The 15,075-nt window shown below is 36.1% G+C and overlaps 1 protein-coding gene and 1 pseudogene across 1 annotated transcript in view; one reads left to right on the forward strand and one right to left on the reverse strand.

The window, feature by feature from the left end:
- BCAS3 (BCAS3 microtubule associated cell migration factor) overlaps positions 1-15,075 on the forward strand; it is a 617,319-nt gene that overhangs the window by 156,002 nt on the left and 446,242 nt on the right. The window contains exon 12 of the mRNA XM_011289076.4: positions 10,542-10,618. Coding sequence (XP_011287378.3) covers positions 10,542-10,618 — 77 coding nt within the window. The remainder of the gene's footprint in view (positions 1-10,541; positions 10,619-15,075) is intronic.
- LOC109494077 lies at positions 6,397-9,755 on the reverse strand (annotated as a pseudogene).

Consider the following 15,075-nt stretch of genomic DNA (forward strand, 5'->3'; position numbering starts at 1 on the left):
CCCCAACTCAGTTTGTTAAAGATGAAAAACCTTTATCACAGCTATTTTCTGGTTTCAAAGCATCAGTGGCCCTTTACCAAGATGTTTAGTTAACCAATATAGTTTAGAATGTAGTACAGCTCTGTTACAGGTCATCAGATAAGGAAAAAATTATTAATATAAGATCAGTACTGACCTCATGGAGGAGGTCTGAGGTAGAAATTAATAGTTTTTGGTGAATATTTAAAGAAATGAATATATGAATGCATATATGAATGAAGATTCTCCTACATATTGTGTTGGAGTAAATCCAGAAATTTTCTTGAAATATGAGTTTATTTGAAAAATGTATGTTTGTAGTCATCAGCTCTTGAGTATCTCTCCTGTACATGGAGTGTTTCCCCTTTTGAGAATAGGAAGATCTGTTTTATGAGCCTTTAGCAAGTACAAACTATCAGTGAAGTTAAAGATGAATGGGAGACTGAATCATTATTACTCTTTCTTAATGCTTTTGTTTTTTCTTTTTTAGTTGATATCCTTTGGGACCTTTGCCATGTAGTCCTAAATGCTTCCTTCTGCATTGCTGGACCCACCGAATAGTTGAAATAAGTGTTATTGAAGTGTTAGTCTCTCTTGTATTCTGTGAATTGTGCATGATAAGAAGAAGAGATCTGGAGGGATCGGCAGTGTATATAGTATTGGAGTCAGGTGCCTTATAAGTGACATGCAGCTTTATTAGTAAGTCTTGGTCAAGTGGCTAGAGGCCCCAAGAAGTGAGTTTTTAGTAATACCTGATCCATTAGGATTATTACTTATTCTCTCAGTGTAGTGTTTGTAAAATAGCTCTCATGATATCGGGATGCCATAAAGTCTATTTAATGTGAAGGTCATTAAATCTGAAAGGTATGTTACTAAAAAATATTGAAAACTGGGGTAGTATAAAAGTACACCTGTCATTTCTGGGGATAAAAAAATGGAAATAAGTGTAATAAACTGTGCTTTAAAGCCCAGTGATGTCTTTTGAGGACAGATGTTTAGTATAGTTGTCAGAAGGCAGGATAGTGCATAACCTTGGGAGAATAGGACTGGAGGGTATATGAGATTGGGCTTTTGGGATTCTATAAAGTTTTGGGATTTTTTGTTTATTTTGTTTCAGGTACTGCATATGCATATATATGTTCACTTTGTTGATTTGGGAACTTATGTGTATATATACATATTGTACTGAAATATATAGTTTACATAGAAAAAAGAGTTGAGAAAGCATCAACAGCAATGACAACAACAAAAGTCTGTGATTTTCTGAATACTATCCATTGTAGCATTTCACAAGTCTTCCCAACCCTTCATCTATGAATACTCTGACCAATAGTGGTAACACACCGCATTTCATATTTCTGTGGAGAAGTATCTCATTGTTAGTTACATATTATTTTACTTGACTTGAAAACCCTAGAGATTGGATTTGTGTGAATGATGTAGGGTCGGTAAGATTGATAATATTTGTCAAATATTTGTATGAAGGAATGTAGCTTCTTGTCTCTGAAATGCTGCTTCACCTAAAGTGATTTATATCAACATGTTGAACAAAATTCTGCGTAACCTAATATTTAAGATCAAGGAACAAGCGAGCCATTTCCTAACTTGATAGAAGCTTTTTTTTCTTTAATTACTGCCATCTTCCTACTATTCTTTTATACAGACTGAAACTTTTAGCAGGTGAAACGAGTCATGTTTATATTTGTTTCTCTAAATTTGGGTTATCCCATGAGTATAAGCCATCCTGCCTGGGGCACTGAAAAGATGCAGCTGAGCCAGGCGGCATACTGAAAATAGCATTCGTTGTAGTCCATTTGCCTGTGCCACATAGTATTTCTCCAGTGATTGGTTTCTAGTTCTTGAAGAATTAGGACCAAAGCCCACATAGAATGACATATTCTCTGCTTAATGATAATGTTTTGATCATGCAAGCATTTGATTTCTAAAGTAGTTTGAAAAGCTCTTGTATAATACGATTGTGAGTGCCTCAGTTATATATGAATACAATGATGGGACTGTAAAATAAGTAGAGACACCTGTGTCCATCAGAGAAGGCATCATGGGAATTTGTGACAGAGGGTGGAAGGATCAGGTAAAGAGAGCTGATAGAGAACTAGAAAGGGAATGCAGCCAATATAATGAGAAAGGAGACACCTTTGTATTTGCCTGTATAGAAACCGTGGCCTTGAGCAGCTGTCTGGTGTGGAAATTCAAAACCCATGTATGATTAAGAAAACAAAAGACAAGGACTGATAGATGTCATTAGCAGTCATTTCCAGTGTGCTTAAATTGAAAGTTAGATATGAAGTCTCTGGAGAGACCAGAGGATTGTGTAATAAGTAACTCTTTTCAGTGGCCTCTGTATTTACTTTGGGGAGGAAAATTTATTCCTTATAATCCTAATGTTATTTCTTAGTGTTACTATGTGTATTTTTGATTTATGTTAATGATAAATTAACAAATACAAGGAATGAATTTAAAGGATCTTAAAAATATAGGATTATTTTTAGTTTTGGAAAGAAGAAGCTTCCTTTTTATGTTTAGAACCAAATTTGTAACATTTATTAGGAGAGATGGGCAGGTTAATGTGAGCTCTAAGCTCAGGACAAGTTAAAAGTCAAATCTATCCCTCTTCTTTCAGGTTCCCATCTCTATACTGCCATGATGTTTTCACAGCCTGGGCAGTTGCCCAGTACAAAGTGGACACTCAATGGATATGTGTGCAGTGAACTAACTTGTGACTTTCCTATCCTCTCCACATAATTCCTACACATTTAACCCCACAATGGCAATACTCTTAAATTCATGATACATTTATATACATGAAAAATAAAGCAAAAATAAGTCAGAAAGCTAATGGAACTTTAAGAAGGTCATTAATCAGGGGTGCCTGGGTGGCTTAGTCGGTTGAGCGTCTGACTTTGGCTCAGGTCATGATCTCACAGCTTGTGGGTTCAGGCCCCGTGTCGGGCTCTGTGCTGTCTCCCTCTCTCTCTCTCTGTCCCTCCCCCACTCATGCTCTGTCTCTCTCACTCTCAAAAATAAATAAATGTTAAAAAACAAAGAGGGTCATTAATCAGTTATAAGAAAGTCAAATTAATCTCTTAAAGTGGTGTTTAATATTTTATGTGCTTATATGTCTTTTTGAGAGGGTGTTGAGAGTTTTTTTCTGGACTTCATAGAATATGTGGTCTTTTGTGACTGGTGTTTTTTTTTTTTATTGAACATAGATAATCATAGTTCATGTTGTAGGATGTCAGTTCTTTTAAAAGGTTTTTTTTTATATTTATTTTTTTAGAGCAGGTTCTTAAAAAATTTTTATTTATTTATTTTTTTGAGAAAGACCATGTGTGCAAGCTAAACAGAGGGAGAGGGAGATAGAATCTCAAGCAGACTCCACACTAGGGAGAGCCCAGTGCAGAGTTCACTCTTAACAAACTATGAGATCATGACCTGAGCCAAAATCAAGGGTTGGATGCTTACCCAACTGAGCCACCCGGGTGTCCCAAGAGCAGTTTTAAGTCTACAGCAAGACTGAACAGAAGATACAAAGATTTCACTGTCCCTACACATGCATAGTGTCCCCCATTTTCAATGTTACTTATCAGAGTGGTACATTTGCTACATTGACACATCATTATCAACTGGAGTTTGTAGTTTACCTTAGGGTTCAGTCTTGGTTTTGTACATTCTGTGGGTTTGGATAAATGTATAATGACATATATCCATCATTGTAATACCATACAGAGTATTTTCGCTGCCCTAAAAATCCTCTGCTCTGCCTGTTCATCCCTGCCCTCCCCGCCCCAGCAACCACAGATCTTTTTGTTATCTCCATGGTTTTGCATTTCTTAGAATGTCATATAGTTGGAATCGCATAGTACATAACCTTCTCAGATTGACTTTTTCTGTTTGGTAATACAATTCAAGTTTCTGCCATGTTCTGCCTGACTTCAAGATTTACTATCAAGCTACAGTAATCAAGACAGTGTGACAGTGGCAAAGGAATATACAAATAGATAAGTGGAACAGAATAGAGAGCCCAGAAATAGATCTTTGACAAAGGAGCAAGGGTAGTACAATGGAGCAAAGATAGTTTCTTCAACAAATGGTGCTAGAACAACTGTACATTCACATGTGAAAAACTGAAGCTAGACACAGTCCATACAGCCTTTGTAAAACTTAACTCAAAATGGATCACAGACCTAAATGTAACACACAAAAGTATAAAATTTGTAGAAGATAACAGAGAAAACCTAGATGACCTTGAGTATGGTGATGACTTTTTAGATATAACACTGAAGGCACAATTCATGAAAGAAATAGTTGATAAGATGGAATTAATTAAAATGAAATACTTATGCTCTGCAAAAGACAGCATCAAAAGAATGAGAAGGCAAGCCACAGACTAAGAGAAGGTTTTTGTAAAAGACACATCTAATAAAGGACTGTTATTCAAAATATACAAAGAATGCTTAAAACTCAAGAAGAAGCAACTGAATTAAAAAATGTGTCAAAAACCTCAACAGACACCTCACCAAAGAAGATACACAGATAGCAAATAATCATATGAAAAGATGCTCCACATCACATGTTTCTAGAGGAAGTAAAATTAAAACGAGATACCATCACACACCTATTAGACTGACTAAAATCTAGAACACTGACAATGAACACCGAGTGCTGACAAAGATGTGGAGTAACAGAAACGCTTATACATTGCTGGTGGGAATGTAAAGTGATACAGCCACTTTGGAGGATGAGTTGGCAGTTTCTTACAAAACTACACATATTCTTACCATACAATCTAGCAATCACACTCCTTGGTATTTACCCAAAGGAGTTTGAAACTGACGTCCGCTTATAAAACTTGCACAGTTGTTTATGGCAGCTTGATTCACACTGCAAGCAAGATGTTCTCAGTGGGTGGATGGAAAAATAAGCTGTGGGATTTCCAGACAACGGAATGTTATTCTTCATTTCTTTTTATTGCTGAATAATATTTAATTGTGTGGATAATACCATATTTATGTATTCATCAGGTGATGGACATTTAGTTTGTTTCCATTTTGGGGCTATTATGAATAATATTTTCATGAATGAAAGGTTTTTGTGGGGACATACACAGTTGACCCTTGAACAACATGGGGGCTAGGGATGCCAAATGCACACACAGTTGAAAATCCACATATAACTTTTGACTCTCCCAAAACTTGGCCTACTGTTAATCAGAAGCTTTATCAATAACATAAGCAGTCAATTCATACATATTTTGTATGTTATATGTATTATATACTATATTCTTACAAAGTAAATAAAATGTTAGTATGAAAATCATCAGGAAGAGAAAATACATCTACAGTAGTGTTCTGTAAAAAATCTGCGTAGAAGTAGACCTGTGTAGTTTAAACTCATGTTGTTTAAGGGTCAACTGTATTTTCAGTTATCTTGGATATAAGTATTTGTGTGGACATGTGTTTTCATTTCTCGAGTATGCAATGACGAGTTGAATTGCTGAGTCATATGGTAATTCTATCTTTAACTGCTTGAAGAGCTGCCAGGCAGAGTGACTGCACCAGGTTACATTCCCACCTTCAGTGTATGAATGTTCCAATTTCTTCATATTCTCACCAGTGATTGTTACTACCTTTCTTTGATTATAGCCATATTATTAATATCTCATGAAATGCTATCAGATTGTACTTTAGATTTGTGTTTCCCTGATGGCTAATGATGTTGAGCATCTTTTCATGTGTTCATTAACCAACATATATCTTCTTCGTCAAAATTTATGAGTTATCTGTTTCAAAATTTATGAGTTATGTGTTTTCTTTATCAAGTTGTTTCAGTTCTGTTTATATTCTGGATACAAGTCAGTTAGACATATGTTTTGTAAAACTTCCATTCTGAGTTTGTTTTCTTTCTTAGTGATGTCTTTTGAAGCACAAATGTTTTAGTTTTGATGAAGTCCAATTTTTCTATTTTTTTCTTTAAATTTTTTTTATAAATGTTTATTTTTGAGAGAGAGGGAGTGCACAAGCAGGGAAGAGGCTGAGAGAGAGGGAGACACAGAATCTGAAGCAGGCTCCAGGCCTTGAGCTGTCAGCACAGAGCCCAGTGCGGGACTCGATCTCATGAACTGTAAGATCATGACCTAAGTCGAAGTCGGATGCTTAACCAACTGAGCCACCCAGGCGCCCTACTTATTTTTTTCTTTTATCACGCATACTTTTGGTGTCATATCTAAGAAAGCATTGCTTAATCTAAGGTTATGAAGATTTACCACTATGTTTTGTTCCAAGAATTTAATAGTTTTAACTTTTTTGGTAGTTTTATGGTTTTGTTAACAGAAATATGACATGTACAGAAGCTGTTTGTCTATTCATTTTCTTTGCTGTGCAGCCTGGCCTTGGGATTGGTGGCTCTAATGGCCAGCTGGGCTACTCTTTCCATAGTGGCTTTGTGGTTCTTGGAGGAGACACTGTGAGCAATCTCTGCACAGTAAGATTTGTTACATATCAGCAGCACTTTATGACATTGTGGACTAGGAACTTCCAGAAGCTACTGGACAGCATGTGCTTTGTTTTGTTATTGCTCCTGTAACCAGTGTTGGGCATCAAAATCTGGCTCTTGAATCTTCTGTACACCCTGTTGTCAGTGCCTCTGGGTTTACACCGGTTGCACTTAATTTCGACATATCAGTCTGACGGGTGCCGGATGAACTTCTTGGTCCTCTTTTTTATGCTCGTGGACTTCACCAGAGGTCTGAGGGCAGCTAGGAGATGGCTGCCACCCTGCAGGCAGTGCCAAGGAAGAGAGCAGTACTTTTAACTTTTTCATTTAAGTCTTTGATTCATGTCGAGTTAATTTTTGTATGCAGTATGTGTGAGGTCAGGTTTCAGTTTCATTCTTTGGCATGTGGATATGGAGGTGGCCCGTCATCATTTGTTGACAAGACTATTCTTTCCCCATTGACTTGTCTTGCTACCCTTGTTGAGAGTTAATTGACCATAAATGCAGACATCTGTTTTTTTCAAAAAGGTCTGAAATCTTCTGAGTTGTCTTTATCAAGAAAAATAAGGCAGAGTGTTACAGAGAGTAGTTAAATCCTTTGTTTTTCAAAATGGGATCAGGTCACCTCCCCATTAGGGATCAACCTTATGGGAGGATGCCATCTAAAATTGTATCAGTCTCCTGTGCCTTTAAAAATATTTCTTGGGGCGCCTGGGTGGCGCAGTCGGTTAAGCGTCGACTTCAGCCAGGTCACGATCTCGTGGTCCGCGAGTTCGAGCCCCGCATCAGGCTCTGGGCTGATGGCTCAGAGCCTGGAGCCTGTTTCCGATTCTGTGTCTCCCTCTCTCTCTGCCCCTCCCCCGTTCATGCTCAGTCTCTCTCTGTCCCAAAAATAAATAAAAAAAAAGTTGAAAAAAAAAAGAAAAAAAAAGGAAAAAAATATTTCTTTAGTAATGGAGGAATCTTCATTTAATGTGTTATTCTTGGATTTTACCTTTATTTCGATTTGGAAATCTCCGTATTTTTAATATACAGTTCTCTTATTTTATTCACAAACATTGTAAAACATGTTGGAATTAGTCCTAGTATTATAGAGATTGGGTTCCCCCCCCCTTGTTTTCAAAGTTTAGCTGGAGGCAGTGGTTAATTTTTAAAGGAGTCATGCTTATAAAGTTCGGATAGTGCTGAGTGGCTGATGGTCTGGTGATTCCAGCTGTAAAGTGTTTTTTGGAGAACAGAAAAACAATTTGCTTTCATTCTAGTACATAATAATTCTTGAGGTCCACTGAGTTTGTAAAAACATTGACTCAAAAAGTGAAATGAAGAATTGTTAACTACATTTTTCCTTTAGTATCTTCTAGTATTTGGAAAGGAGAATATACTTATTAAGATCTATTGAGATGAAATTGTTACCTGAATTGAGTGATAGTTAGATTACATTGACTTTAAAGTTCAGGGCATTAGCTACATATAATGTAATGCTGAAGTTCACAAGTATTTATTTCTGTTTTTCATTTGGTTCTTTTTTTCATGACATTTTAAAAGGGGGAAGTTGTCAAAAAATATTTGAAAGGGGGAAATTTTCTTATAGGACATTTTCCAGCTCTGAAAATATCTATGGAATATGTGTTTGAATTAGTTTACTCAATGGGATTATAATAATTTAATCTATGTAGAGACTGCACAACATATGTTAGAGTGTATTGTCTTTGTACTATTTTAGTGGGCCTTGGTCCTTTGTATGTGTCCATAATATGTGGACACATTCAGTGGATATATTACCTAGAGGTCAGTTTTCCCAAAATCCAAAACATCCCAAACACAACCCTTTAAAGCTTGAAAGAAACAAAAAGTTGTGTTTTTTTTGTTTTTTTTTTTAAGATGAGCAAAAATTAGAAACCTCATATTTGATTTGTATTTCATTTGACATATGGATCTTCTCTTAGGGCCATTATCTGCTTTATAAAATCTTTATCTTCTTTAAAAAGGAAAACTCAGGGTACCTGTGTGGCTAAGTCAGTTAAGTGTTCGGCTCTTGATTTCGGCCCAGGTCATGATCTCACGGTTTGTGAGTTCGAGCCCTGCATGGGGCTTCACACTGACAAGTGAGGACCTGCTTGGGATTTTCTCTCTCCCTCTCTCTCTCTCTGCTCCTCCTCTACTGGAGCTCTCTTTCTCTCTCAAAATAAATAAATAAACTTGAACAAATAAATAAAAAGGGAAACTCAAAATAGATGGCATTTGAAGGAGCTCAAATGAAAACTGCTATGTCATGGAAGCAGCAGCAATGTGTGCTTCTTTAGTGCTTGAGAACACAGTGGCACTAGCATTTCAGAATGGTGACTGTTGCTATTCAGAAGGCTTTCTGAGTCAGAAAGCATGTAATACATGTTTACAAAAGATCTATGTTTTTGATAGATTCCTATTAAAAAAGTGGCTTTAAAATGAAAGATCTGGCTTTTAGGTGAGCACACTATTTGAGTATTTGAAAAGTTTTCTTAATTTGTTCAGATGTATTTATCAAGCTGCATTCAGGTGTTATTCTAGGCAGTGGAGATTCAGCAGTGAATGCAACAGACACAAATTCTTGACCTTACATACCCCCTAATCAAGTGGGAGGAAGATAGAAAATAAATTTAAAAATAATAAATATATCACAGAACATATAAATTATTTTTGTTATTGAAAGTAAGTCTTAAAGTAGTTTATTGTTTTTCTCATTAAGAAGTATGCTTTTGGATAAAAAATTATCATACATTGATAACTCTATTCCTCTTAGGGTCAGTAACACAGACCAGGACTTCTGCAGGGTAACACATTGTCAGGTGTGCAGTTTACAATTCAGGTCATGTTATTTTTTTGCTATTATGGTCATGATTCAGGTAATTTGGCTATTATTTTGCTACAAGAAGAAAAGAGTTTTGTTATAAAATCTTGTTTGTCTCAAGATTGTATAAATTTAGATTCCAAATTGGGACCTAAACTGTGAAATAGAATACCTCAGTTTGATCCTCTGGTGTACATTTTGGAGGAGAACATTTGTAAAAATATTAACCAGATACTTGTGGAATGATAAACTTGAAGTTCTTTAGTTTAGGCTTTTTGTGTTGTCTGATTTTGCAGTTGCCTTTGAGTAGATCCTTTAAAGCTGTTTTGTGACTCAGTGAAATATTATTTTGTGTAGTTGATGATGAGGGCATTCGACTCAAAGACCTAACTGGCATGGCTAGGAGGGGAGAGGAGAGCCTCTAGGATGACAGACATCACTTACTTGACTGAATTGTGGTGTGTCTTGGTTAGTAGTTCAGGAAGACGGCATTGGAGTTTCCATGCATTGGTGGTGTCCACTATCACGACTGTATGATTTATTCTTCTTGAAAGGAGGAGCCACAAAGCAATCCTTCCTACTAGTTTGCTATTGGCTGGACTGAAAGCAGGAAGAATGAAGTAGAGTGCTTAATGTAAATACACAAGATTATGCAAATTAGTTTTCCATCGTCTTTCCATTGAGGCAATCTTGGTGAATTACGTTGCCTCCCTGGTGCCTTACTTAAGTACTTGCTCTGTTTTTTTTCTTCTCACCAGTGTATCATCATTTTCTTTTTAGGTGTTTGTTATCTTTTGCCTTTAAATTCATGAACCAATTGTATCCTTTTTCTTTCTTCTCTAAACATTGTTGCTTGACCTAAAAGCATTGTTTCCTTTTAGCTACTCTTTCTTGTTCTAGGAGTAACTGTAAAAAATGCCCAATTTTTGCTAAAAGTTATTACCAGTTGTTCCCAGATTTGTTTCTTATTGGAATGGTGCCAAAACCAAAAGGAAACTGTAGAGGGGGAAAAAGAAGGAACTTCAGTTAGCTATTAAAATAATGACCAGTTTTATGGGAATTTTATGTGAGACTTGAGAAAATAAAACCATTTGGTTGTTTTGTTTTTATGGCATCAAAATATGATGCACCAACAGAAAACTTATTAAGAAATATCTCAATATTGCCATTTCAAATTTTTCAGGCTGCTATCCTTGCCCAGGGCCCAACATGAATCCTATTGCTCTTGGGAGCCGTTGGCTTGCTTATGCAGAAAACAAGGTAAGGTGTGGCTCATGTTTGGATTGTTTGTAATGGAGCAAGTGTTGAAGAATTTTCCAAAGTTCATTGCCAACCAATAATGAATATTTAACTTACTAGTTTTTCTTTGGTTAGATTTTGGTTTTAATTGGGCAACCAGTAATTATCCTGTCTCCCTTATTGCTTAGGATCAGTATTTGGGCTCAACTTTAATTTTCTAGGCTTGGTTTTTGTTTTTTGTTTTTAATTTTTTATGTTTATGTGTTTATTTAATTTTATTTTTTTATTTTATTTTTAATTTTTTTTTAAATTTACATCCAAATTAGTTAGCATATAGTGAAACAATGATTTCAGGAGTAGATTCCTTAATGTCCCTTACCCATATAGCCCATTTCCCCTCCCACAACCCCTCCAGCAGCCCTCAGTTTGTTCTTCGTATTTAAGAGTCTCTTCTGTTTTATCCCCCTCCCTGTTTTTATATTATTTTTGTTTCCCTTCCCTTATGTTCATCTGTTTTGTCTCTTAAAGTCCTCATATGAGTGAAGTCATATGATTTTTGTCTTTCTCTTGACTAATTTTGCTTAGCATAATACCCTCCAGTTCCATCCACGTAGTTGCAAATGGCAAGATTTCATTCTTTTTGATTGCTGAGTAATACTCCATTGTATATGTGTGTGTGTGTGTGTATGTGTATATATCTATATCTATATCTATATCTATATCTATATCTATATCTATATCTATATCTATATCTATATCTATATCTATATCTGTATATACCACATCTTCTTTATCCATTCATCCATCGATGGACATTTGGGCTCTTTCCATACTTTGGCTATTGTTGATAGTGCTGCTATAAACATGGGGGTACATGTGCCCTTTCGAAACAGCACACCTGTATCCCGTGGATCAATGCCTGTATCCCATGGATCAATGCAATAGCTGGGTTGTAGGGTAGTTCTATTTTTAGTTTTTGGAAGAACCTCCATACTGTTTTCCAGAGTGGCTGCACCAGCTTGCATTCCCACCAACAATGCAAAAGATATCCTCTTTCTCCGCATCCTCACCAACATCTGTTGTTGCCTGAGTTGTTAATGTTTGCCATTCTGACAGCTGTGAGGTGGTATCTCATTGTGGTTTTGATTTGTATTTCCCTGATGATGAATGATGTTGAGCATTTTTTCATGAGTCGGTTGCCCATCTGGATGTCTTCCTTGGAGAGGTGTCTATTCATGTCTTTTGCCCATGTCTTCACTGGATTATTTGCCTTTTGGGTGTTGAGTTTGATAAGTTCTTTATAAATTTTGGATACTAACCCTTTATCTGATATGTCATTTGCAAATATCTTCTCCCATTCTGTCAGTTGCCTTTTAGTTTTGCTATGTGTTTATTTTGAGAGAGAGAGAGAGAGAGAGAGAGAATGAATTCCAAGCAGGCTCCATGCTGCCAGCACAGAGCCTAACGCTGGGCTTGAACTCACCAGCTCAGGACCTGAGTCGAAACCAAGAGTTGGATGCTTAACTGAGCCACCCAGGCACTCCTAGGCTTGGTTTGTTTGTTTGTTTGTTTGTTTACTTTTAATGTTTATTTTGAGAGAGAGAGAAAGAGCATGAGCAGGGGAGGGGCAGAGAGAGAGGGAGATACAGAATCTGAAGCAGGCTCCAGGCTCTGAGCTGTCAGCATAGAGGCCGATGTGGGGCTTGAACTTATGAACTGTGAGATCATGACCTGAGCGAAGTTGGGTGCTCAACTGACTGAGCCACCCAGGTGCCCCTAGGCTTGGTTTTTTATAGAGAACTTTATTTACTCCATCGATCTTAGGTACAGCATTGATACTACTTTAATAGCTTCTGTGGAGCTAGAAATCAGGGGGCAGGAATGACTTAAAATTTTTTTTTAAAATGTATTAATTTTGAAAGACAGAGCACGAGTGGAGGAGGGACAGAGAGAGAGGGAGACATAGAATTCGCTCCAGGTTCCGAGTGGTCAGCACAGAGCCCGATGTGGGGCTCAAACTTGTGAACCGTGAGCTCATGACCTGAGCCAAAGTCGGCTGCTTAACTGACTGAGTCATCCAGGCGCCCCTGGAATGACTTTGTTTTTATTGGTAGATTGGGAACTGAGGCATAGAATAATTTAATTGATGTTATGTGTCTACAACTAAATCTAAACAAGGGTTAAACTATTTGTCTTAATAATTAAATCATAGGTGATCACATTTTGTTGGATCTTTTAGTTGTTTTTATGTTTTATTTATGTCCAATTCAAAACCAAAGACAAATTGAATTTTCAGAAAGAAAATGTGAAATCTTTTTTATACCATTTAGTGCCCTTCATGTGAATATAGGATGAAATCTAAAAAATATTACAGACTTCAAAGAAGATTATCATTTTTTGTTTCATTTTAGTTTGCTTGTATAGTTATATATTGAGATAATAGCAGAATAATAGGAAATAATATTTATTGAAGAGTTCTTAACACAAATCTGGATATGGTAAGTACAATAATTATTTGGAGAAACTACATAGCATGTAAATCTCTGGAATTCACAAAATCAAGAAACTAGTGAAGAAAGTTATTTTTGTAGATGAATTCCTTGATACTTTTTCCAAAATTCTGTTTGCTACAGATAGATACTTTGTATCTTACTGAATGCCATGTTTATGCTCCATTCTGTTATTTCTCTTCATTTTCTAGTATATCTCATAAAAATAGCTCTTTACAAATTACTCTTTTCAAACAAGACAAGAGGCATACAATTCAGTGTGGTAACAAAATGGTGTCTTCAAATGTTTAAATATATAATACGTTTCTTTGAGTGCTGGAGACATCCAACAAGAAGATGTATAAATTGTCCCTTGGTTCTTGTAGATGTATTCTCACATGTGGGAAAGTACCCATTTAGAATTGTAGGTGATATGCAAATAGTTACATATCGTTTTCTAGCAGAGGACACTCCCTTCACAGATACATACTGGGTGTGTGCCAGTTATCTTGCTTGTCTTGCCTTTGTAGAGATATGTGTTGATAATATCTAGCATTACATACAGAGATCAGAAAGTGTAGTGGCATTTATGGGGAGTTTGCTAATCAGATAGCTCTACCATCCTTTGGAAGAAATCTTTTCAGATACATGTATTTCCAATAGCATTTATGTAAATGCTAGTATTTATTAACAGTTTCTGATTGTTTTAGTACCAGTGTCTGATTGCTTTGGTTTTGGGGCTGAGTGTGGAATTGCAAACTTAATTGAATTTTGGAGTAACAATCTTTTTTAATGAAAATGCTTTTTGACTAAAATTTTAAGCAAGACGCCATATATACTGATTGGGTTTGCTTTTCTGTGGTTCTCTTTATTTTATTTTATTTTATTTTATTTTATTTTATTTTATTTTATTTTATTTTTTATTTTTTAAACTTTACATCCAAATTAGTTAGCATATAGTGCAACAATGATTTCAGGAGTAGATTCCTTAGTGCCCCTTACCCATTTAGCCCATCCCCCCTCCCACAACCCTTCCAGTAACCCTCTGTTTGTTCTCCATATTTAAGAGTCTCTTATATTTTGTCCCCTCCATGTTTTTATTTTTGTTTCCCTTCCCTTATGTTCATCTGTTTTGTCTCTTAAAGTCCTCATATGAGTGAAGTCGTAGGATTTTTGTCTTTCTCTGACTAATTTAACTTAGCATAATACCCTCCAGTTCCACCCACATAATTGCAAATGGCAAGATTTCATTCTTTTTGATTGCCAAGTAATACTCCATTACTCCATTTTATCTATCTATCTATCTATCTATCTATCTATCTATCTATCTATATACATATATATATATCTCACACCACATATATATATATGTATATATATATACACACCACATCTTCTTTATCCATTCATCCATCAATGGACATTTGGGCTCTTTGCATACTTTGGCTATTGTTGATAGTGCTGCTATAAACATGGGGGTACATGTGCCCTTTCGAAACAGCACACCTTTTTCCTGTGGATCAATGTGTAGTAGTGCAATTGCTGGGTCGTAGGGTAGTTCTATTTTTAGTTTTTTGAGGAACTTCCATACTGTTTTCCAGAGTGGCTGCACCAGCTTGCATTCCCATAAATGGTTCTTTTTAAATGTCCTTTTAACTAGGAAAGCTTATAGAAAAGTTGTAAGAATAAATATAGTACAAATAGCACAAAGCACACCCATATATCTTTTACTCAGATTGACCTTTTAATTATTTCAGAGTAAGTTGCATATATCACATTACTCCTAAATACTTAGTCAATTTAATCTTTTTTTTTTTTTTTTTTTTTTTTTTTTGAGAGAGAGAGAGAGAGAGCGAGAGAGAGAGCACAAGTGGGGGAAGGGCAGAGGGAGAAGGTTCATCTAGCATCTGCCCTGTCTCAGCCCTGGAATCTGCTACTTCTTATTTTCCTGGTTCCTTTTAATGGGCCAGAACTTTAGATACTTAGCTT

The sequence above is a fragment of the Felis catus genome, chromosome E1, assembly GCF_018350175.1.
Source record: "Felis catus isolate Fca126 chromosome E1, F.catus_Fca126_mat1.0, whole genome shotgun sequence".
In the NCBI taxonomy this organism is placed as follows: domain Eukaryota; kingdom Metazoa; phylum Chordata; class Mammalia; order Carnivora; family Felidae; genus Felis; species Felis catus.